At 39.5% G+C, this 27,104-nt stretch overlaps 1 protein-coding gene across 4 annotated transcripts in view; it reads right to left on the bottom strand.

The window, feature by feature from the left end:
• Positions 1-27,104, bottom strand: part of SLCO5A1 (solute carrier organic anion transporter family member 5A1) — a 128,864-nt gene that overhangs the window by 64,508 nt on the left and 37,252 nt on the right. For all 4 annotated transcript variants that reach the window (XR_007772618.1, XR_007772616.1, XR_007772617.1 and 1 more), the window contains exons 3-4: positions 9,412-9,544; positions 2,955-3,178 (exon numbers count right to left, since the gene is read on the bottom strand). Coding sequence is in view for 1 of the 4 variants with exons in the window: in XM_050940725.1 (XP_050796682.1) it covers positions 2,955-3,178; positions 9,412-9,544 (357 nt within the window). In the remaining 3 variants the exon portion in view is untranslated. The remainder of the gene's footprint in view (positions 1-2,954; positions 3,179-9,411; positions 9,545-27,104) is intronic.

Raw genomic sequence — 27,104 nt, forward strand, 5'->3', positions numbered from 1 at the left:
ATTTCCACATGCCTAAGATGCACTGTCGTTGTTATAGTACCCACTAAAATTCAGGTCTGCAGATTGTGCAGAACATTGTTATCCTCATCAGAAGTATTGAATTAGCATTACAGATGGGTTGGCAAAATCTGTTGATAGGTGGCCACACGTCCCCCTAAATATGGAGATTAGTGACTCAGTCTATTCTTACTGGCCAAACTTCTGTTTTAAGCCATTTTTAAAATATCATTACCTCCCTATTTAAAATGATATAGCTCAGATTTCTGGAACAAAGATACTTATTTTGTGGGAAAGGGCATAATAGAAGAAACTGCTAGGTGTTGCTTCTCTGATACAATGAGAAAGGGCTTGTATAACTGTAAGTTTGTTATTTTTCCCCACCATGGGTGAAATTCACCCTAATTCAAAGGCTTGAGGAAGGGTCTCTGCATTGCATAAACTCCACTTAAACCTCGCATTAACCCCACCAGCGCTTAAATGGTGATGAATTCCTCATTCAGGCCTGCTGTCCTTCAGTGAACTGCATCCTGTTTGAAAAGCTATTATGATTTAAGGCAAATCTCTCTTCCTTGAGCAATCTCAACTGGTTGAACATCTTTCTGACCTCCAAAGTAAGTACAGTTCTTACTTGTTCCACATGGTGAATCTCTTCTGCGGTGAAACTGAAAACTTTTAATACAATGGCCAATACTTACTAATGTTTTCAGTGACAAAAAAATTGTGAGAATGGTCCCTATACAGTATGTACCATTCTTATATGTAGTTAGGATGAGTATATGAAACAGAAGGAAATATGAAACTACTAGTTGTTATTTCTTCATAGTAGGTATCTAGAAGGATCTCGCTAAAAAAATTATTTGTTTTTCTTCCTTATTCTGGCCATCTGCCTGTAGAAATAGAACAGGCCCTTCATCTTAAAATATTGTGCGGTTTGAGAGACTCGGGCATGTCATGCTGATGAAGAAGACATTCAACAGGAAATGTGCTCATGTTTCCCAGACCTCCCCTGAGCTAGTGACACACTCTGGACCTACGCAGAGAGCTCAGAATTACTTCTGCCAATGGCATGCCCCTAGTGCCTGAAGAAAGAAATCCAACTGACTACATCGACTTCTGAAAACGATTTTACCTAATAAAAGCCACTAGTGCTGTACAGATAGCAGTCTCTAGAGAAGTAACTACATCCAATTTGCCTCTGAATCTATTATCTTTTGAGCCCCTCTGAATGCACCATTGTGTCATCACTATTCATCTCTGATTGAGACACAAAATGAGGGAAGTCCTGAAGAATGGGACCTTGTACATCTGTCTTGTTTGCTATGCACATCTGGTAATGACCCGGTTATTTGCTGCCAAGACAACCAGCACACAGCACAATTACAGCCCTTCTGACTTTCCATTATTTTATCAGTTTTCACAGAGACAAACAGAACTTGCAGCTGCTATAACTATATGCATCTGAGAGATAGCAAATGCCTTGCAAAGAAAGGTATTACGTATGTGAGTGGATGCTCCTTACAATTAAATTAGAGAATACCACTAGTATGAAGAAAAGAACAAAGTATTAATAATGTGATATGTGATTCAGGATTGTCACCAACACTAAGAGCAACTGTAACATTCAGTCCAGTGCTATCTAAACACCTGGGCTATGTCTACACAGCAATTAAACAACTGCAGCTGGCCCAGGTCAGCTGACTCGGGCTTGCAAGACTTGGGCTCCAGGGCTATAAAATTGCAGTGTAGACGTTCAGGCTCAGGCTCCACCTGGAGCTGGCACAGGTCAGCTGACACAGACCAGCCCTGGGTGTTTAACTGCTGCGCAGGCATACCCTTTGAGTCTGGAGTTCAAATTCTGCCTAAATGGCACAAGTGACAGGAGGTTTCTTAGTCTCTTCATAGTTCCCATTGTGCTAATCAGAAAACTGCCACAAACTTAGTACATTTAACAGCCACTTCACAGGTACCCAAAATTAGAACAGCAAGAGTATAAAGACACAGCTGGATTCACAGAACTGTAGCAGAAGTCTTGTCCTGTACCATTCCACGTTATGCCTTACTTAAGCCTATGCTGTCAATCTCTCTTTCATGAGCTCTAAATTCACTCATTTTTTAAAAAGTGCAACTATTGTCTTTCTTCTAGTTTCATTTCAACAATGGTTAGACTTTATAATAATAGTGTTATTGACTAAAATGCAAGTCTAGTATAATCACCAGTGGATCTCTTTGCTTTAGTGAGTATTATTATTATTTCCTGATTTCAGAACCTGACAGAAATCTAGCACTCTGAAAGCAGTCACACAGAAACTTAACATCAAACTAGCAGAAAATTTATATGGAATAATATAATATTCCACAATTTATTGCCCCAAGATAAGAAAAGATGATGAGCAAGGATTCCTTTCTCCTATTTTTGACAGACTATAACAAGTAAGAGGAGCACTTTATTCCAATGAGAATAATATAGCTTCAGTGAAGATGTATATATTTACATTAAAGACTGTGACACACTCAGATACTATGATAATGGAGGTCATAGAAGTAAGGAGAGTAAATAAATAAGACAGATAGATATTGTTTAGGCAAGTTAAAAAGCTTAGAAAAAACTTCATTTTTTTTCTAAGCATAGAAGACATTTGTTAAAAAAAGCAAATATGTTATCTTTCTACAGCTAAATACTAAACACACTGTGATAATTTAAGGAAAAGGTATTCATATTACTGTGCTTTCGGCATTCAGTATGCCAATCGTAACTGTACTTTATAATTAGAAGAACAGACCATCTATTAAAATTTTTCTCCTCATATAAATATCCATCTCTTTTTAATATCAATAAGTATAATATGGCCAAATTCTGCCCTCAGTTAAATTCATGCAGGTCCAGAATATAGCCCTGTGTATGATCTTAAACCCTATTGTACGTGTGATCCTTTAAAAAAATACATACACTTTACCTTTAACATTCTTTCCAAATCCCATAGAAGCAGGAATTGAACTATCCACTTGTCTTTTGCTGTTTGTTTTCTCTTTCATGACGTCATCATCACTTGAAATGTCATCAGAGCTAATTTTCTTCTTCTTCTTCTTCTTTTGTCGAGGTGGGAGCTTTTTTGGGAAAGTAAACATTGGGAATATCACAAGGAGCATTGCAATGGCACAAAGGAGGAATCCACTCCACCTAAAGGGAGAAAATATGAGTAACAGTTGAGAGCTAATGCATTATGTGGAACAAAAATAGCAAAGAAAACTATGTGGCTACCACTTTCTGTAACTAGACAGAAAACCATATTCTGTGCTAATGTTTGGAAAGCCAGTACAAATATTAACAGAACAGAAGAGTCAACACAAAGCTTCTTCTGGGGTACTGAATGCAAAATGAAATCAAAGGGAGCATCTATTAAGAATACCACCATCATTCAGTTTCAACTATACTGTACCAAATACTGAGGAGATGGTCTTTACTCAGGTTTACTTAGCTCAAACTCAGGCAAATTCCCACTGAGGCAAATTCCCACTGAAATTAATGGGAATTTGCCAGATTAAAAAATGGACCTTTGGAGACCCAAGACCAGGGTCCCTATGCACAGATGGATCTCTACTTTCCCATAGGCAGAAGGTATGATCAAGCATTTATAGAAAAGCACAGCCTCATTCTCCTGGATCACACTGAAGGTGTCTTGCAGGACTGGGGATCAGAAATGTGTAGGACAGAGGTCAATGGCTGCAAGAGTGCAGATCATCCTCCCTGGAGCCCGTAGTGGAGCCAGGTTTTAAGCAGTGGCAGAACCAAGAGGGACAATGGGTCCTCGGTAGTGCCACTTTCAATTATACCTACTAGCTTGAAAAGGTGCCACAAATACAACTAAAGGTCAATGGTTGGGGGAGAGGGGAGGGCGTCACCCCCCTGCCTGCCACTCTATAAGCCCTGCCACTGACTGGAGCCTATAAGCTTTATTAACTTTCTCCAGGGTCCCCCTCCATGCAGGGAATCTTCCTCAAAAATGGATTTTAGGGACAGGTGTCAGATGGTGAATCCCACACTGCTGGCTGGTAGCCATATGGCACCAGCGCAGGGAATATAGGATCAGCTCTTGAGGTCTTTCCTCATCTTAAGAGATCTGCAGTAAGGGGAAAGGGTTTGTGGACCCCTGGATTATTTGGGGGGTGGGGGTGGGGATTGTGAAGTTTCTTGTCCCCTACCTGGGTGTTTCCGTAAAGAAGTCCAGCCCTAAGAAAAGACTCCACAATTTGCCCCACAGAACTGCTCCAACCTACTGAAAACACTGAACTCTTTGGTCCCGATTCTGACCCCTCTTACATGGATGTAAATGAAGAGCAGATCCACTGAAATCAATGGTGTTACACCAGCATACAAGTGTGAGAGGAGAGTCAGGCCCCTGGACTTCAAATCACTGGTTGTAGGGCTGAATTTCACATCTTTGTTCATCACCTGCACCTAGAGACCTGGCACCTATCACATAAAGACACTGAACCAAATATTATACACTATATATGGGAAAACAGTCACAAAAGTCAACATGACTATTTACATGAGTAAAAGAAACAGCATTCGGCCCCCTTTTTGCAATGAAAAGAGAAATACAGGATATAATTTTAAATGGGGCCTAATCTGACATACACATATGTGTGATGATTTGTGTGCCATGCAAAATGGGATCAAGAGTGGTTAGATCTAGGACAAGCTAGGCACTAGAAAACTGTGCAGGTAACTATCATAATGGCTAGGCAAAATGAAGTGATGGGAAGTTTTGGTTATGTAGTTTTGACAGTAGATAAACCAAAAAATCACTCCTTTTAGCTGACAGATACATAGAGAAGTTTGAATTAGAAATGGGAGTTTTAGGAGGATTAGTAGGCACTATCCCACAGGGAATAAATTAGTACAGTGCATAGAAATATAATAAACAATTCCTTTTAGGCTCTCAGGGTACATGCAGCTGGGAACATGTTCCCAGACACATGCTAACTTTGCTTGAGCTAGCACACTAAAAATAACAGCATAGCTGGGGTAGCACAGGCGCAGCTTGTGCCGGATTCCTGGCTACATACTCAGGCAGCTAACCCAAGCTGCTACCCCTGGCTACACTGCTATTTTTAGTGCGTTAGCTTGAGCAATGCTAGTGCATCTACCTACTTACGCTAGAAAACGTAGTTCCAGCTGTAGTGTAGACATACCCACCAAAACACAAAGCACTGATCAAGGCGATCGGGGGGAGGCACCATACTATGTATGTATGGGCAACATACTAAGTGCTGGAGATGTCACAACTGCAGCACTGTATGTAATCTTGTACACCGCCTTACATGATAGATATCAAAGAACTGGACAACAGTCGAAAGAGATAAGGAGTTTTTTCAACATTCAACAATGAAGAATGAATAGGCAAATGGCATTTATATTAACTAGAACATAGGAGATAGAGGACTTTTTAGTGTTTTGAAGGATAAAGATATGGGGAACACCTCAAAAGGTATCTGAATAAATACTAGTGTCTCAAAACAACAGGAATGGACGCTAGGAAAGAACCAGACAGAGCAGGAGAAATCATTTCAACTTTTTGTGTGGAACAGACAATGAAAGGCAGCATTAGAGGATCAAACTTATTCAATGCAGTTTACAAAGATGCATTAAAACAACCCAGAATTCAATAAGCTGAGCAAAATGAATTTCTATTGAAATTCAGATGAAGAGTTAGAACTGTAGATGTCCTCAGAAGGGCTCTTACTGGATTCAGTTGACTAATAATGTCTAAATCAAATTGCATTTCTGCATAATATATGTTTGGAAGGAAGGAAGGAAGGGTTGTTGTTTTTTCAATAAAAAAACTAACCCACAGCAACCAATACTTGCTCCCTACTGTTACATTTACTCTGCAATATTATCTTCATACTTAATATTTTGATTATTAATATAATTTTCCCTAGGTTTCTGCGACAAGTGAATTTAGGCACTTCATAGTTCTAACACAAGCAAAGAAAGAGAATCAGTGACAGTGCATTACTTCAAGGGAGACGGTTGAGGCTGCCAGGGTCCCAAACTCCTTAAACTTCAACCTTATCTTAAAATGTATTGCTACTTTGAAAAAAAAATCAAACCTCTGAAATAAGGACTGCAATATGCTTAGAATTTTGAGATGAAATCGGTCAAATAAAACCTGCCCAAATGACACTCCCCTCCTGGGGGCAAATTTCTGGACCCCCATAAAATAGATGTTAGTGGCATGCATGGCTACATTTCTGGATCTCCCTGCAACCGGACTAACGAATGTGCCAAGGGAACAAGGACATGATTCTACATCATTAAAGTCCGTTTTTAAACACCTATTGATTTTAGTGGTTCACAGTCAAGAACCAAACACACACTGCTCAGAGATAGAAAAAAGAATCAGGGTCAGATTTTATGAATACTGCAGAAGCTATTTGATTAGCTCGACTGGATTGTGAAACAAATTACCACAGGTCACACAAATGGGCATATTTTTTGAAATTTTAAGAGGCAAAATTTTAGAGAATCATTAGTGGAAACAGAAAGCTTGGTAAAAAGTGAATAGATCAGAAATACCATACAATTGCCTATTAATAGTTAGCCACGGTTTTTTTCACTGCTGCTGCCCATGCTATGTCTGTTCGGTGGAACATTTCTTACCAGTAATTCATATTCTATAATTATAATATCTCTTTACTCTTTTGTTCATGCTTCCAACAAGTGACTTGGATGAAACTCTTATAACTGAATATTTTAAGCTATTAAGCCTCCCCACCAGTGGATGATTTGAGCATACCTGCTGAAAGATATAATACTTGCCCTACACGTCCATTCCTTTTAACATCAAAATGGTAACACAAAAGACATAATAAAATATCCCCATCTCTGCAGGTAAAATGAGTGGATGAATGAGAGCCTATTAAAATTATTTCCCTATGAAAATATCGCTCTCTTCTCCAAAGTAATTCTGACAGAGCCTAATATTGGAAACCAAAATGTTCTAGGGATGTTTCAGAACAGAAAAAGGAAATGAAAAAACTGTTATAGAAAAAAAGGAGAACGGATATTCACAACATTCTAGTGCAACAGGCAAGGAATGCAACATTAATAAGAAAAAAACCTTTCTTTGATATAGTTGGGGAAAAGATACTACTCAACAAACAGATAACACAGAAAAACTAATATAGAAACTTCTCTTTAAAAATATACACCTACAGGGCAGACAGAGTAAATCTCCACTCCACTCAAAAACAGATTTCATAATACATGTAAGCCTAATGTAAATGCATGATGCCGCACTTTGGAAAACTACACAGTACAAAGATACCCATACGGATGCCCAACAAATCATTTGACAAGTACTAATCTGAGGCTGGCTATCATTTCTGACATGTCTCTGGCCAAATAAGCATCAACATGCCCTAAAAAATTGCTAAGAATTAAACATATTTTTGCACTTATACTTCTGCCTTTTACTCAACGATCTCAAAGCACTTTTCTAACACAAAATTAAACGCAGAGAACACCTCTGTGAGGTAAGTAGATAGTTAAACAAAGACAGACTGATTAAGCCCAAGGTCACACAGTGAATGTCTGACATATCACTCAGGAGTATGGATTTCTAGTCCACTACTCTGAAAATTCAGTCTAACAGCCATTTAAAGATCATTATCTTGAACATTGTTTCACTGGATTTAAACTAACAAAACAAAAAACCTGAATGGATCTGCTAAAGGCTTTAGTACATTCCAGAGAAGGAATATTTTCAAGACTAATTTAGAGAGGAAGGGGTCATTGGAATTAGGTATATACACACCCAAGATATGGCTGCAGTCATTTAGTGGAAAATATTAACCAGGTTGTACCGCAGCTCAGACTTGGTTTGGCCTACTGGAAATGGTAACATAATGTTTGTAGTGAGAATAGGCCTCAGGAGGTCCAAGACTGATGCTGAGGACATTTGAGCATTGTTGATCCATTGACTGAGGCTTTGACCTGAGCCAGATGGAATGTTCCACCTTATCTCCAAGTTGGAGTTGAGCATCAGAGAGAAACTGCATCAAGGGTCTGGCAACAGTGAAACATAGGCATGCCACTTCATCTCTAACTTATATAAACCAACAAAATGATTCAAGGATACTGCAGTATCTACTGAACTGAACCAGCAAGGAAACCAGTGGCTCAGATGCAAAGCGTACACTCCCAGGAGAGATAATGGACTATGTAATCTTCAAAGACCACTTATTTGAGGTCTTCATGGCAATTTAAAGTGAGATTTATGAGCTGCTTTGGGAAGGCCAGCCAAAGCCTGATTCACTCACTTCAGGACCTGACTGCTCAAGCTGGCATCTCCAAGCAAATTTCACATGCTCACCAAGTCATTATGTGCCCAGAGATATTCCATAACCACGACGACTGTTACACCTCAGCAGCAGCTAAGTGCTCACCAATTGTCAGCGAATGATTTTAATGAACTGTATCTTTAGCTCTGTGAGTTCCTGCCAGTCACAAACTACGAGTATGTCTATACTAGAGCTAGAAGGTGTAAATTCCAGCTGCACTAACTCGGACTGAGCAAGCTTGCTAATGATAGAGTGTAATCACAGTGGTGCGAGTAGCAGGAGGGGCTAGTTGCCTCTAGTACAATCCTCTCCATATTCGGGTCAGCCAGCCGCTCATGCTGCTGCAGCTAGACTTCTATTTTTAGTGCTCTAGCTCTATTAGAGATTGCACACATATGCCTCCTTGAGTTGGAATTTACACCTTCCAGCTCCAGTGTGGACATACCCTCAGTCACATGAGATACAAGAGTTAAGAGGTATAATAGTACAGTACACAATGATTGGAGAATGTTTTTAGCACTGTTTTAAATGAATAATTAATTTTAATATACAAAGAAATTATTCAATATGTTTTTCTAATACAAAAATACATATTTTATTCAGGTCTGCACAATTTAAAAGAGCACATGGGGTTGGTACGTTTTGAAGTGATCCAACTACTTTTTCCCTGCTCTGGATCGCCCCATGATCCTGCCTCAGTGTGAGAGCAGTGACCCCATACCTCTAGGTCTGCTGCTGCTGTGCTGCATGCTATTGGTATTTCATCCTACCTTTACTGTACCATATGCAGAGCACCAATCAAAAGGAATCCTGCAGCAGTAGGAAGATGGTGTCATTGTATCCATTTAATAGTATGTGTTTGTGTCTATCAATAGCAAACATTTCCTGTCTGCTAGGTCTGTACTGCTGAATCCTACGTCAATCCAGTCATTGTTAACTACTTTCTCTCTCCTGGCTTCCTTTCTAAATATTTCAACAGGCAGTTTAGATATCTTGCATCTCCCAAGTTACCTGTGCCACTGATAACTCATAGTGCAGTTTTGAAAAACAGTTTATTCTTACCAGTTTCCAATGAATCGAGGGTCACTCTGGTCAATATAAACAGTCGTTCTAGGATCAACATAAAAACCAATAAGAACTCCTCCTAGTAAATATCCTGCGGCAGGACCAAGTGCTCCCATTACATACATGATGGCTACAAAAACACAAGAGACAAAAATACATTAAATTATGCTCAAATCATACATTAATAATAAACATGCTTTTCAATAATTCTTTATATTTAAAAAATATGCTGCAGAACAGGAAATTGATTAGGGATTGATCCACTACAGGACATAGGCACTTATCTGCCACATAGGGTGTCTAAATTCCAGAATCAGGCCCCACTAGAGTTCACAAAACACTCACTCAGCCACTTCCAAAACCTGTAGGGGCCTAAAAATGCCTAGATACCACATTTTTGCAGTAAAAGTTGCCTAGGCACCTACGGTTCTTCCTCTGAGCATGTAGGCAGAAGTTTGGATGCCTAAGCCCCAGTGTGATGTATGAACCAGGAGAAGATAGGTGTCCTTCTATCTATTCCACCTGCCAGCCCAATGTGTGTTCAGAGCTTGCCCATCGGATGGGGCACCTATGGGCAAGCGTACCCAAAGCAGCAGCTGGTGGGAGGAGAGAAGGCGCACCTCCCTTATAACTTTTAGTCCCATGGTTAAGGTACTCACATTGGATGTGGGAGACCACCCCCTCCACCTCAGGAGGAGAAGGCATTTGAACTGGGAGCTGTCACCTCTCAGGTGAATGCTCCAACCACCAGACTACTGACTCATTCTCATGCTTGCATGCACTCTCTCACTCTCTCTTCTCTCACCCAATATCCTTTCATTAGTTATCCACAATGGAATAGGTTCAACAGAAGAGACTGAGGGATTCCCCACATCAGACTATCCTATAGCCCAGAGATTCAGATCCCAGTTCAAATCCCCTTGTCTCATCAGGTGCAGAGGGGAACTTGAACCAGAGGTCTCCAGCATCCAGATAAGTATCTTAACCACTGGGCTAAAAGTTCTGGGGGAGGTCCTCCTCCCCATCTCCTGCCAGTCTTCTTGCTAAAATGGCATGAACGCCTAATGTCAAGAGAGGGTTTGCAGCTGAGAATCCCATGCGGAATGCGGGGCCTCCCAGCAGCCCACATTTAAGCACCGATCTCCAAGACACTGACACAAGCAGGAATTAGCCATACCCCTCACTTTAACATCTCCCATTGGCTACTTTACGCAAGAAGCCACCTAGCATGCGGGCTTTTTGAATCCCATTCTGAGGTGCCGCTCTCTCCCCATTAACTGTATGGGGAGTCTATGTGCCAAACGCAGGCTTTGTGAATCCCAGTGATTTTCTAAGCACCTAAGAACTAGGCATGGTAATGCTCAGTGCCACCATACCTACATTCCTTTAGAATCTAGAGCCCAGCGTGTTAGTTTGTGACACTCCATATTCAAAAGCAAGTTTTGCAATGAGTAGGTGGAGTCCTTTATCAGATTAGACAATTGGACAATATCCACTTCATTATGTTCAACAAGAAAATTGCACCCAACTTACATGTCTATAATTGACAAAATGCGTGCACGGAAATTAGGCCCAGACCTGCAAAAGTATAGGCTCCTAATTTCTGTTAATTTCAATGTAAATTAGGTATATAAATATCTTTGTGGATCTGGGACTCTGTACTTAGTTTCAACATGTAGTGCTTAAGAATAATATTGTGTATATTTGGTATAGTTAGGCAACTTACATTTAAATGATGTATTCATACAGGATTATGATTTATGTAAAAGCACTCCGTTGGTATAGGACAGTTTTGTTCCTTATATATAAATCTCATACTATACTCATCCTCCAATCTAGATGACTGCTAGGTAATTTGTCCTCCTCCAGGTAGATTGAGGTGACCCTGGCTTGGATCTGGACAACTACTGGGAATTAATAATAAATAATATTTTTTTCTTCAATAGCACTATTCATCAGTAGATCACAAAAGTGCTTTACAAAGGTGGTCAGTACCATTATCCTCATCTTTCAGAAGAGAACACTGAGGTACAGAATGTCAAGTCATTCAACAGGCCAGTCAGTGTCAGAGCCAGGAAGAGAACCCATATCTTATGAATTCCAGTCCTGTACTCTATTCCCCCTAGGCCACACTACCATTCAGTAGTAGAACATCATCAGGCAGGGAAGACAGAGAGAATTAGTAGGACACAGACACTTTCAGGATCCCACAAATCACACTTTAACTTTCTTAATGAAAATTTGGTTTTGAAGGTTTCTACATGAGATGTGCATGTTGTTGCTATGTATCTTGTAGAGCATATCGTAATTATAATATTTATATCTGAACTTTCTATTTATCCAGTGTATTTATTTCAGAACTTGACCCATTCAAATATGCCATCTTTAGAGACTTTGAAACTTCTGTGCCTGTGTCATAAACAGATAGTTAAGGGTTAATGTTTCTTTTACCTGTAAAGGGTTAACAAACAGGGAACCAAACACCTGACCAGGGGACCAATCAGGAGACAAGATACTTTCAAATCTCGGTGGAGGGAAGCCTTTGTTTGTGTTTTTTGGATTTTGCTTTGTTCTCTCTGGGCTCTGAGAGTGACCACAAGTACCTACAGGCTTTCTAATCTTCTATTCCAATTTTGTGAGTACAAAGGTAGAAAGGCGGTATAGTCTTTTTATTTGCTTTACTTTATTTGCAAATGTGTAGTTTGCTGGAAGTATTTTAAATTGTATTTTGCTGGGGGGGAGGCGTCTTTCTAGTTTCTATAAGCTGACAGACCCTGTAACTTTTTACCATCTAAATTGCAGAGATAAACTTTTACCTTTTTTCTTTCTTTTTATTAAAAGCTTTGCTTTAAGACCTGTCTGATTTTTTTCTCCTAGTTAAGGCTCAAAGGAACTGAGTCTGTACACACCAGGGAATTGGTGGGGAGAAGGGAAAGAGAGCAGGGGGGAGAAGGGAAAAGTGAATTTCCTCTTTGTTTTAGATTCACGGAGTTTGAATCTGGATTGCCTCTGGGTGAAGGGAAAAGAGGAGGGGGGCAGGTATCGTTCCTCTCTGTGTGGTGATTCAAGGAGTTTGAATCACGGTGATCTCCTAGTGTACCCAGGGCAGAAAGGAGCTGGGAGGAAGAAAGGAAGAGGAAGGGAAATGGTTTATTCCCCTTTGTTGTGAGATTCAAGGAATTTGGGTCTTGGGGCCCCCAGAGAAGGTTTTGGGGGAGACCAGAGTTTATCAGGCACTCTACTCTAAATCCTGATTGGTGGCAGCACTACAGGATCTAAGCTGGTAATTAAGCTTAGGGAAATTCATGCTAGTACCCATATTCTGGACGCTAAGGTTCAGAATTGGGAATTATATTATGACAGCCTGCCACAGAGAACAAAAATTGTTCTCATTTTCTGGACGGTCTTATCCTTTTGAGCTAGTACTTACTCTTCTAACATCTTGGGCATGAAACTTCACTTTCTTGGACTGCAAGATGTCAAGTGGAAGGCAGTAAAAGGTCTTGTTTCAAGTAGAATGTTGAAGTATGTTTCCACAAAGTCAGGGACTATCAGTAGTACAAACTGATAACCTTTAAGACAAAGGTCTCTACTGCCATGAATACAGAGAAAGGTTTAGTGATTGATCAGAGGACTAAGCTGAGGGTTCAGTTTTAGAATGAGTGAGGGTCAGGCCCGTCTGAGTCATTTAAATGCCCTTTGGAACCTCATCCCCTGTACAGTTTGGATGCTGAAGCTGTCCAGAAAAGATGAATCCCAATGCAGACACCAGATATAGAAGTTTTAATCCAAACAGTTAAAGTTTGGCAAAGTAACAAGCAACTGAAAAACCCTGTCTTATAATGGAAAGGGTTAGATAACCTTAACTACAGGTTATGCTACTAGCTTCTCCTACAATAAACAGGTCTGACTCAATAGCTTATTCATATAGCACATCATCTATTCACAACGAGCCCCAAATTCAGATATCATCTCACAGGTCAAAAAAATACAAAAAGGTTACAAAATATGCCTGTTTAAATCCAACTAACTTATATGTAAAAGCAGCAAAGAATCCCGTGGCACCTTATAGACTAACAGACGTTTTGGAGAATGAGCTTTCGTGGGTGAATACCCACTTCGCCTGATGCATGAGATGCCGAATGCCCATGCATCCAACCAAGTGGGTATTCACCCATGAAAGCTCATGCTTCAATACGTCTGTTAGTCTATAAGGTGCCACAGGATTCTTCGCTGCTTTTACAGATCCAGACTAACACGGATACCCCTCTGATACTTTACTTGTATGTTTTCATCTTATATTTTGAAAGATGTGACTGATGAAAGAGCACATTCTTGTGGGAAGAAAGAAGCCTGTTTATCTGAGATCCTCATTATAGGCCCAAAAGCAGAATTTAACCCTCCAGCTAAGTACTGTCTATACAGAAGACAGGAATGCTTTTACACTGCAAATTGATTAAATAGACTTATTAGGGTTCTTAACTTCTTTTCTTTAAACAGAACATCCTTACTATTTATGGAACCCTGATTAAAAATAATTATGCTTTGCCAAATTTCTTGTTACTTACAACTTGGACTATGTAATACTTTGAGTCAAGATCATGACATGCCCAGAAGGCTTTTAATCTCTCCAAACGGATTTGGCATTTTAGAAACATACAGTGTTCTTGAAGCTATTAACTATTGCATCTTGTTCTAAATACTAAGCAATTTCTTGCTGACACATTGTGCATTTGTTTGATACTTGAATAAATAAATAAATAAATAAATAAATATGTAACTGTTACCATCAGACTTAATTCTACATAGCCCATGTTATCTCATTGGTCTATCGGGCTTTATCTTACCTGCAATATTCTAATTAAACAGAACAGCCTTTCGGTACATGACGTACACTTTTCCCATTCGTGTTCTTTTTTTAAGTGAATGAATTTAAAGCTCATGAAAGTGAGAGAGACTAACAGCCATCCTCAATCTTCATCTGCAATAAACCTATTAATTCCTTTCTTCTCTCTCCTCTTTCTCTCCAGTTGTCACACTCACTTGTTTAATCTCTCTTAATTAGACCATAAACTCTGAGTAGAATTTGTAATGGAGTAACTCCAGAAATTAGCAGAATTTGCCCCATTCAGTATATATCAACCAGAGCCTAACAAATAATTTACTCTGAATAATTTACGCAATGAATTGAGCCCCTTTTTCTGCAACAGTACAATGATTTCATCAAATGTATTCATTATTTGTATTTCTTCAACCTTTTTGCCCCTCTAGATTGACTGCAAACAGTTCTCTAAAAGTACAGAGTTTTCGCTTAGACATTTGAGATGTGTTGTTTAGTTGCAACTGGTCAGAAACATCACTTGGCACTGTTGCGTATGAAAGCACTCAATATCATGATAATGGGACAAGAACCTCACAAGCTAAAATTGTTCTCTTCCTTGACTGCATGAACATGCAGACACTTTCATGTGAGCAGCAAAGAATCCTGTGGCACCTTATAGACTAACAGACATTTTGGAGCATGAGCTTTCGTGGGTGAATACGCACTTCCTCAGATGCATGTAATGGAAATTTCCAGGGGCAGGTATATATATGCTAGCAAGCAAGCTAGAGATAACGAGGTCAGTTCAATCAGGGAGGATGAGGCCCTGTTCTAGCAGCTGAGGTGTGAAAACCAAGAGAGGAGAAACTGGTTCTGTAATTGGTTTTCACATCTCAACTGCTAGAACAGGGCCTCATCTTCCCTGATTGAACTGACCTCGTTATCTCTAGCTTGCTTGCTAGCATATATATACCTGCCCCTGGAAATTTCCATTACATGCATCTGAGGAAGTGGGTATTCACCCACAAAAGCTCATGCTCCAAAACGTCTGTTAGTCTATAAGGTGCCACAGGATTCTTTGCTGCTTTTACAGTTCCAGACTAACACGGCTACCCCTCTGATACTTGACTTTCATATGAGTACATTTAAAATTCCATTTCCACAAATGCTTCTGTTGAAATTAGACAACCAATTATGGGAATAAACCTTGCACCTCAAAAAATTTCAGAAAACAAACACAAAAGGAGTGCAAGAATAGCCAGAGTAAACTCATTTGAACATTTAAGAGTGTAGTATTTAAGGAAAATATTTTTGCAGTGTTTGCCCAGCTCCAATTCAATCACTGATATACAGCTACATACAGCACGCTGAAGTGCAGCAACACTACTCAGCATTTGTATTATGTATGCTTAGTAACTCTGAAGATTTAATCGTAAGCAGAAATAGTGTACGGTAGAGATAAAAATAACAATGTACCCTCCATTCCATTAGAGATGGGAATGCTGCCTAAAATTTCAAATGTATTTTCGAGTTACGGTATACTGTATAAGGTCCAAGCTCCTCTAAATATATTTTACTGGCAATATGCATCAAACAGCCTGTGCCTTTTAGACAAGAGATAAGCCTTCATGCTTCAGGATATAAGCCAATTACTAACTGATGGGACTGAGGAAGAAACCTGCCTAGTAGGCAGATTATTCATAATTGTCTACTACAAGGTTCTTGCACCTTCTGATTTGAAAAAAAAATCTAAAAATTTGAAATTCTGCATGAAAGGGAATGGAACTCCACCTCTGTGGCAGTCTACCTGGTGGGCTGCCCCAAAATAGAACATCCTGGAAGCCCTCCAGTCCCTGCCTCCAAGGCAGTAAGCAAGTGGGGTGCCAAGGTGCCAGGCAGGCAAGCTGGCAGAAAACCAGGCATTGAAACTGAACCATCGCAGAAAAATGTTTTGATTTGGACAAATTGGAAAATTCTCACATGAAATTTTCTGACCGGTTCTAAAGGTTGAATCTCTAAAGAATGTGTTGCTGTGAAACAACATCTATTTCAACATCAAGCTAGCAGGAGCTGTGATGGCATTTTACTGCAATCCCATCCAGCCGTCCATGACCAGGGAGAGTTGCAATGATGCACAGCCTTGACTGGGGAAGTTTCTTGGTTCAACCGGAGCGAGGTCTTCACTTTAGATAGAAAAGTAAACAATTAAAAAAAACCAACTTTTTTTTATCAGGGAACAAGTGCAAAAATGAAATATATATGCTCTTCACAGATTTCCTATCCTGCATAACTGATAGAACATCTGTGTATTAAAAAGATAAATTGGATGGCTAACCCTGAGAAGCTCAAAGGAAGTAGACAAAAATATCATCAACCAGCTATAATTCTGGCAATACCATCACCAGTTGCCTCCAAGACTTCATCATTTGTACAGTACTAAAAATGTCCAACTACAGGATATACAAGATGTTTTTTGGAGATGGCCTCTTAATGCTATTGTCAAGGTCATCTTATAGAAACCCTAAGATTTTCCACTATCCAGCAACGAAAATTTGTTCAAGAAATAAAAGGTAGAGAAATTAACTTTAGCAGGTTTCCAAGGATATCTCTTGGGTTTTAGAATGGTGAATATATGTATAACTCTGTAACAAGATTGTTAATATTTCCTTAGCAGACATTATTTTCCGTACCCTGATCACCGGAGATTAGAGATGGATTAAAACTAGTACCTGGTTTGAACCCTTAGAATTTCTGGGGCTTCAAATCTGAGCCCCTGGATCTGAACCTACACTTACGGTTTTGATTCAGCATCAATTAAAAAAAAATCCAAAAGGTAGCAGTGTTTCAGATTCAGTTTGGATGAGGCTGAAACCTCATCTCAAGATGTAAAAAAATCTTATAAGGATATCTGGTCCCATGAGATTTCTGGTCCCTTTGTGGACCAAAATTCACTCATGAGAATTTGGCACTATCTAATCCAAACCTTAGCTCTGATTTTGCCTCTAACCCAAAACCTGAACCATAATTTAATACTACTGATATTCCAAATTGTTATTTGAGCTGTGCCTTCCCAGCCCACCTCTGCTAGAGAGAGATCCAACAGTTCTGGGAACATGGTAGCACTGTTATATAAGTAGTATAAGTAGTATACAAAGAAAGTTGAGATGATGTCCCTTCACTGCCACCTGCACTATATAGAACTCCTTGGGAACATGGACTTTGCCTACACAGATTAGGTAAATTCACACTTTCTGCAAAAATGAGCAATTTGGGACAGTTTTCATTTTTAAATAAAACCTACAAGTTATTCATTTTTGCAGAATATCTGGATTTACCTAACCTCTGAAGGCTGCCTCTTTGCTCCCACAGGATCCTGTGGCTTGCGTAAAGTCACAGCATGCACACTGAAATATTACTTGGAAGGGGAGCATCCAGCATTACAAAGAAGAAGATTACAATATTTAGATTTTTTTTAATTTAAATTAATTATGTACTGAATGTGTCTCTTAGCCTCAAAACACTAATCTTTATAGTTGTCTATATTTGCAGATTATCTTTAAACTTCTCAAGTCACCAACAAAATACCTATGTTATAAAATAATATTATCTCCTTCCTTATGGTAGAAGAGCTAGTTTTGAATCTGTATATTACACAAATAGAGATAAAGGTTCTTTTCCAAAGAGTAGACCATCTTGAAAAGGCATAATGAAGAAGTCATTTGTGGAGCCCCTCTCCATTGTGTTGACCACATAACTCATCTACTTTTTATAATGTCTTCTGCGCAGCTCTCACTAAAATCAAAAATTTCATCTACCAAAAATTAGCTGCCTTTATTTATTGCCCTCTGTTTGAAGCTGTATGGAGTCACACTATGCTCAGAGAAGTATAATGACTCCCAGAGCTCCCTGATGCACAGAGAAAGCATGTCCCCTGCATCACTCTTTAGGAGTCTGAACCATTGCCGAGGGAGATGGGGCCATTGTCTTACCCCTTTTCTGGTGGCTTGTGCCTCAGGAGTTGTTAGCATAGAGTAGCCTCTGTGCACAAGTACTGCAATTATGTATACCATGGGCCAACTGTAATGGGCCATTCACAATTTGGCCTGTATGTGAATAATTAGCTGCAAATCTGGGAGAAGGATATTAATAGAAAATAATGCTACGCCACATCATCATCTTTTCTTTATGGATATATGTGTAATATATTCACTTTTAAATAGTACCACTGAAATCCATGCTTCCCTGATTAAAACTTTGCTTCTGGAGACAATTTTCTATAAGACTGGAATTAATAAAGCACATAGTAACATGGCAGCACCCTCGTAACTGGAGCTGGTTGGAAAACAACATTTCTATTCCAAAGGAAATTCCAACATTTCAGTTTTTTTCATTCCAAATTGAAATGAAAAGCCAAAATTTTGAAATTTCTTGTGAAACAAAAATTCTGAAAAATGTCCATACAGAACTATTGAGCTTAAACTATTGAGTTTAATTTCAATAAGGCAAAAACTCTGTTTTGATGTCAAAATACAATATTAAATGTCTTCATGTATTATATTAAATATATAACTACAATATTCAAATAATACTTTAAAGGTAGACATTGAAACTAAATTAAGCAAAATAATAAACTTAAAACAAAAGTCATTTTTATCTTATCAAAATGAAACATTTCTACATTATTGTAATGAAATGAGAATATTGCAATGATTTGTTTTGACTTTTCCCCCCATCTAAAATTTCAGCAAAATTGACATGTTCCCATGAAACATTTCAGTTTCAACAAAACTGCACTGTCTGATGTGAAATTGTTTTTTGTCTGATATTTTTCAACTAGGACTGTTCATAGCGGAGGAGACAGACATGGGGATGCAGATGCTGTTCTCTTTACAGCATCAAGCTGTATACATGGGCAATCCCATTGACATGGCGGGGATAATAATGTACTGGAGGGGTCTCTAAGGGGCTCATGGGAGCCCATTGTTAAAACTTCATCATCCGCTTGGAGGCATATTTGGGATGATTCCCTTGTCTATGATGGAGTTCCCCCACATACTATACGTATGCTGCTATATCACTATGGCCAGAGATTATGACCCCAGAAGCTCATAAAAATACTTGTGAAGATCATTTTTCTTCACTATGGTCACACCAGATAGCAGATATCTTCCACAGGAGAATCTATACCCAGATACCCTTACAATGAACGTGGCTATGCAACACCTCTCTCCCAAAGGCTGATGCAGGTGAATAATGGATTTTAATTAAGCTCAGAGCAGAGGTGACCAGGGGAGCACTGCAGGTGTAACAGCTGCTTCCAGACCCGGCCCCTTCCCATTCCCTCATATTCATGGAGACCAGACCCCATGGGACAAGGGCGGAGTGGTTCCCAAAAAGGGTGCAGCATGCAGCAGAGGCCCTGCTCACGCTCTCCTCTGCTCTCCAGCCTACCTCCACCCTCACCTGTTCAGTTAACTTTTTTTCTTTTCTCCATAAGCACACGTAAAACATTTCTATGTGTTTATAACATTTTTTCAAATTCAGTTATTCTCTCAGGAAGAAACAATGCTGAGCATTGTTACAATTCAGATAACAACATACAGTTAAAATCTTTAAATCATTCCCTTTCAAAATGTATCAGCATTACACTGACTTAAAAGGTATATCAAACCAGATATTCCACTCAAAGTAATAAATGGAGCAACTAAACTACTTCAGCAGGCAGCCTTGATCTTTGTATAGAAAATATTTTCTACTATTTAGCACAAGATGGATTAAGACATGAGTTCTCAGGCAAGTAAAGCATACTGAATTGTACATGCTTACTGCACAAACTAAAGGCCTCATGATGAATGTTCCAGCATTACCATTCTATTACAGAATGCTGAATGTTAAATTCTTATATGCAAATATGTCTAGGGACAGGCTGATGTCACGCGAAAAACACTGCATCTTGTATTTTCTCTTCCTAATTTATTACTAGGAATTCATCATTTGGACCAAGACAGCATCCTAACTCTGGTTTAAAGAACTGTTGTTTCTAAACTGCTTCTACTGCTTATTCTCCGATTGAGGTCATACTTTATAATATCAAAATTGGTTCCTGTGAAAATGATTATAATGTCACTGAGGACGGGAGAATCAGTCCAAGCAAACTAAATAAAAATAGGTTACTTATTTAGAAGTGGAGTTCTCTAAAGATATTGCCACCACAATGCTACTTTACTTAAGTCTCTCACTGAGCCACAAAAATACAGAATTACTGTAAAAAGTAGTATGACCAGTCATAGTTCCATATGCTAAGACTGGATTTATAAAACTAGACATACTGGCCCAGTTTCTGTCCATATATCCAGAATAGACAAGAACTATTCTGACCAGGACTTTGAAACAGCCAAAGAGGCTGCCCTAAGATAATATATCCCTAGTGTTTACAGGGACTTTTTAATCAGACACTTCATTCATTCAAACTGACAGCTGAAAGCAATGGCCAACTTGTGGCAATCACTCCAGCTCTGGGGAGTCTGTTTTATCTTTCTTTTCAGATAGAAATAAAACAATACATAATAAATAATAAAACGTGTCATCCTGTGGAACTCATTGTAAGGGGATGTTGTGAAGGCCAAAACTATAATGGGGTTCAAAATGGAACTAGATAAGTTCAGGGAGGGTAGGTCCATCAGTGGCTATTAGCCAAGATGGACAGCAATGTAACCCCATGCTCTCAATGTCCCTAGCCTCTGACTGCCAGAAGCTAGGAGTGGATGACAGGGGATGGATCACTTGATGATTGCCAGTTCTGTTCATTCCCTCTGAAGCACCTGACATTGACCACAGTTGGATGACAGGGAACTAGGTTAGATTGAACCATTGGTCTGACCCAGTGTGGCCGTTTTTATGTAATATTATTCTTTTTTCCCCAAAAATCTGGCTTTTCTCCTTTATACCTACATATAAATATTTGGCTATAATTCAACTGTATGTACCATAGAGCTAAATTAAAAACAAAAAAAAATCTTGCTAAATCTACTTATTTATATTGGTGCAATTTCTTTGTGGGGTTCCTAAATCAATGTAGTTAAATCAACCTAATGACGTTAGGAGGACACTGTTAAATTTATTACTGAATTAAGATGAATTAGCTTTAGTCATTCTTAAACTGATTTAAGAGTGTCCGTAAAAAGGGGTTCCTGCAAACCCTTATGCACATGCTTAACTTTAAGCATGTGCGCAGACCACATTGACTTGAAGGATTCACGTGAGTAAAGTTAAGCATGCGTGTGTTTGCAGGATCAAGGCCTAAATTACAAGCAAAATTACACTTTAACATTTTCCATATGGTGCCAAGAAGCATGAAATCAATTGCACCCCTAAGTAAAAGTGTAAAATATTGGGCTGGGATTGGCAGTGTCAATATCTAGTTAAATGCACACGTAAGGGAACATTCAACACAGACTCTCTTAAACTTAGGAGGCATATTTCCGCATGCGAGAAATTATGACTTTGAAAAGCATTCTGGGCCAAAGTTTGCCCTCAGATATATACATGCAAATAACTCTGACGTCAATAAGAATGATACAGATGAACCTAAGGGCAGAATTTTGCCCTCTGCTTCCAATGCTTTGCTGTTTTCTAGGACTAGGGTGACCAGATGTCCCGTTTTTATAGGAAGAGTCCAGTTTTTTGGGACTCTCTCTCTTATATAGGCGCCTGTTACCCCCCACCCCCTGTCCCGTTTTTTCACAGTCGCTATCTGGTCACCCTATCTAGAACCCAGTTACTGAAAGCAACACATTTTGAGCATTTTTACTTTAATTGATTAAAGTCCCTTGTGATAATATGTCACAAACCTAAGACAAGTGTATAAATCCCACAAAACATCACTAACTACATAAAACAAAAAGTATATGTAGAAATAAAAATGAAAACTAGTATGAAATAATACATTGCAGAATAGTTTAACTTTATCTGATTCACTAAAAGAAGCCCCATTCAGATGACAAAGAACTTATTCTTAGAGAGAGTGAGCTCCATATCTACATTATTTTGCAGATTGTCTTCTACAGGAAATACTTGCAAAGGGGAAAGGAAACTCTTCTGAATTCCCATTCCTAGAATTTCAAATGAACACTTTCATTGTCAAGATTTCCCCATCCCTCCCTCGAGCTACCAGGCAGTTCGTCTATCTCCGTTAACCTTGCAGAGCTTCAGAGGCCTTGATCATTCATGCACAAGTCCCTTGAATACATATGCAGGGATAGTCACAATCCAGTCCAGAAACTGTTGATGTCTTTAACCAACATTATACAAATCTTTATTACTCTAAATCCTCTAAAGATAAGAGTCAGTTGTCCAAAAATAACTATATTCTGATTACTGAAGGGAATGATATATTAAAGAAGCAATTAAAAACCAAAGAAAGCCAAGCCTAGCTAGTGCCCCAGCAACGTTCATAATCACTTCCAAAACTAAGGCCAATATCGAAACTTTGATTTAAGAACTCTGAACTCCCCGAGTAACCTTCAGGGAAACTTCACAAAAGCAATAATTACTTTAATTCCAAGCCAGAATGTGATGCACTTAACTGGGCTACCAGCATAAGTCCCTTGTTACAGCAACTCTAAAATAATTCCTGGACACTAGAGTCCAAAAAATAAATTCATCTCCTCATTCTGCATCAATCAAACACAGAAAGCTAAATCTCACTCATCTTATTCATTCAAGAGGGAACTGGCCCAATGCACCTGTGCCTCATTAACAGGTTGCAATGTGACCTGATAAGAGAGATCAGCTGGTTTCTACAAAGAGCTGGTCTCTGTAGAAGCAGGGGAACAGAAAACAAGGAAAGGAAGCCGCGGCAGAGACTGCAAAAGAGCCACAGAGATAAGGTGGTTGCTACAGGAGGTTTTTGATGGGGAGAAGGGTTTGGACCTGAAAGAAACTCTGGCTCGAAGTGTAAGCAGGACAGAAGCCTGGGAAGAGCTGCAAAAGCAGACTTTAGGGAAGCAGAAATGCAGACTCCAGCTAGGAAGAGCTGGGGGTGGCCTGTTAAAAATAAGGAGTTGAATTGAACTTTGTAGACTTTACTTATCTATCATTTTATTATTCTGGAATTTTGTTCTGAACTTTTTATTAATAAACCAAGACCCTAAGGAGAGGTGTTTGAAGATCGCAGCATGTGTGGAGCTGTCACGGAGTGCACAGGCTCGGTACTCTGGAACTGCTCAGAATGAAGTCAGACCTTCTTGCAGTGTGACTGCCCTCACGCCACACTCTCACCAGGACAAGCCTCCTGGGCTTCAGCGCCTTCTTGGGTCTGATCTCGGAGCATTCGGCACCCCTGTTCCATGCTCTGAGCTCCCCGCAGTGAGTCCACCTGAACTGGACAGCTGGGGAAGCCTTATATGCCTCCCAAAGGGGTCACGCACCCCAACTTTGCAGTCAGCAGCGACTCTCAGCCAGTGAGGTAAAACAGAAGGGTTTATTAGTCATCTGAAACACTGCATAGAACGGACCTTGTTAGCACAGAAAGCAGGATGTTACAGCATAGTCCATCTGGGGGGTGGGGAGAGGGGGAATCCAGAGCCCTGGGCTCTCCCCACTGAGTCCCAAACCAGGCTGACCAGTTTCCAGCAGCCCAGTCTCAGTCATGCGCAGCTGCCCTCCTCCTTTCTTTGTCTCTTTCCTGGACAAACAGGTCATCTGGCCTCCCCCTCTCACTTTGTTCTCCAACACCTCCAGCTGATTCTTGCAGAGGATGGGCCCCAGCCATCAGTTGCCAGTATACAGAGTGTCAGCCATTGTCTGTGCCCAGGCATCCAGTCAGCAGTCACACCTGCCCTGTAGGGGTCTAGGCAAGGATCACATACTCTTATCTCACCATCTAGACACTTGAGTAACATACAGGGGAAACAGATGCACACATGGAGTATTCAGACAAAACATTAAGAACATTTCCACTTTGTCACAGGAGTGTATTAAGGAGGCATGATGAGAGTAACCTGAGTCATGGTGCTGCAGAGATACCAGTTGCCATGACAGACCATGTGGAAGACTGCTGTGCCATTACAGGGAGGATGTCTTAGGACACAGCTGTTTGCTGTGAGCTCTCCAACTTTAATTAATGTTGAATCTCCTAAATTTAGTCTATGAGTCTTTGCAGTTAAATAGGTGTTAACAAAAACAAATAACCTTTCATGAAGACCAGTATTGCCTCATTGTGTCCTTGTACTCCCCCATCTGGCTGGCTGTATTTATCTATTGTATCTTCTCTTCTACTTAGCTTGGGGGCAGAGACCATCTTTGTTCTGTGTCCATAAAGCCCCTTGCACAGTGGGGTTCTGGTCCGTGCCTTGGGCTACTATGAGCTATTTTAATACAAATAATAATGTGTCAAACAGTCTGAGCCAGAGCCAAGTGAAGTCAATGGGAGTCTTTCCATTTGCTTCAATAGGCTTTAGATCCGGACTTAACAACCCAGCTTTCAGTCTCTTGATTCTCATGTCATCCATTCACTTCTGTAGTCACTTGAGAGACTTCCATGCTAGACAATACCTGACTTTCTAATATAAAATGAGAAGCAGGAAAAAATGTGGGGCTAAAACCTTTAAGGGAGTCGTACATCATAAAAGGGCAAATATGGGGAAATATCCACTTTGTTTTTTTTTTAACAGTTCATCTTTAAGTATCTTGTGATTATGTATGCAAAAGACATCGATCTTACCGTTAAATTTAATCTATATAGGTTAATAACATTATTAGATAGTTTTGTTCCCTTAATTGCTCTTGATAAGGCAGACAAGAATCAACTAAAATAAAAAATAGTAAAAAGAGAATACAGGCAGAAGTCCAGCAACAGAGTGTGGCTACTCAGTTTATTGCACCCAATGCAGCATGTATGATTACCTGCCCTATGGGCAGGTGGCGTATGTGTGCATTCGGTGAACAGAGCTCCTGGGCCTCAGAGACCATGTACAAGCTTTGGAGGCCAGGATATCTGAGCTGGAGGAGCTAAGGGAGATAGAGAGGTACACAGATTAGACTTTTCAGGACACAGTAGAATGGTCCCACCCCCTGTCTGACAGCCTCTGTGCTGTTGAGGAGGATGAAAGCCTCAGAGAAGGAGAACATCCAATTGGAGCAGAGGGAAACAATCCCATAATTGGGACCCTCCTTCCAGATGATGTTTCTAAAGTGTACTGTGGGCCTTGTTTAATAACCCTGTCTTAATCATATTTTTTTAAAAACCAATAAAATCATATGTCCTGCCCATAGCGGGGACAAAATAGTGCTAGCAGAAAGTATTTTAAAATTTGGTTTCTGTAGTCTTTTTTGTGGTGCAGGGCCATAGGTTTTCAAAGGAAGATTGGCAAATTCGAACAACTCTCACTGGCACAAGGACCTGATTTTTAAGAGTATACCCATGCACCTAGTGAAACTACATGTACAAACTGGGTAACTGCATACAAATCTACAATTTGCATATTTTGCATGCTCAATTACACATCTAAACTATTTAAAAACCAGGACCATTGTGCCTACGAGAGAAACTGTAAGGGATGCGTTGAGCTAGGATAAGCATTCCCTGGGGAAAGTCACTAATGGTCAAAGGATTCTGTATACTGTTTCCTTCTGCTTACCCTCAGAGGGACAGGAGTCACTAATAAAAAGTAAACTAGTAAAAGCAGGAGGAAATTCAAAAACATTTTAAATTAATTCCTTTCAAAAGCAAAACTGTGACCCCCTATACTTAGATCCATTACTCAGGATATTGGTCACTGAGGTTTTTTTAGATCAAGCTAAATGAGTTCTACTGTTACCTTTTACTATTAAAGAAAGCTCAAGTGACTACCATAACTCTATTGCTGCTGCTTCTTCTCTTTCTTCCCTCTGACCCCCCCTTTGATTGCAGTTATATTTTCATTCTTCATCTGAAATAATAATTATGGTTTATTACTCATATCTGTATGTACATCTGCCTTTAAGCAAATGTGCATTCTTAAAGTAGCTTGCAGCTGACCATGGTAGTTATATTATCCAACATTTAGTGTATTGTTGAACAAACTACTTTCCTACCTTTCTTCACTCAAAGAGGTATAAAGGTGTGAGTGTGAAAAAGTAATCATTAAATAATGATTGGTAAAGTAAAACGTAAAGTCCTGTCCATGGTAAGTCTGGACCCATATTTGAAACCATATTTAAAACACTGTCACACCTCAACAACTTTGCAATACCATTTACTTCCACCCCTACCAGGGTTACAGACCGATCTCACTGGAGGATGACTATTCCATTTTGCTGCAACTTTTGAAGCATACAGATTTGGTTTTGTTCCACACTGGAACCTTTTGAAAGTTTTCATGAAATTGGAATTTTGTTGGAATATCTGTTATGGTACCAAAACTTGCACATGCCAGGGAGCATATGTGCATCTCTCTCTCTACTCCGCTAGGAGACAACAATTCAAGTTCTGCTCTGCCTAATTCAGAGCCGGTTTTCCATCTCAAATCACTCAGTTCCAAAAATATTTCATTTCAACCTTATCAGTTCAACTATATTATAAACATTCTAATGTTTTAACTTTCATAATTAGATGATAACATAAAAATATAAACAATGAAGTCTACAAGAAACATTTTGACTTGATTGGACTGAACTGTTTTGATAATTTCATGCAAAAATATTGAGAACATTATATGGTTTCTGTGAAATGTTTTGATTTAATTGAATCAGAGTTTTCCAAAAGAAAACTGTTCCACTGGAAAACTTTCAACCAATTCTATTTAATATCATGGTTTATACACCAACAGTCTTGCTTTTAAAAAGAACCACCAAACTACTGTTATTAAAGCTGGTCGTAAACTATTCT

This window comes from Gopherus flavomarginatus, chromosome 2 (assembly GCF_025201925.1).
Source record: "Gopherus flavomarginatus isolate rGopFla2 chromosome 2, rGopFla2.mat.asm, whole genome shotgun sequence".
NCBI lineage: Eukaryota > Metazoa > Chordata > Testudines > Testudinidae > Gopherus > Gopherus flavomarginatus.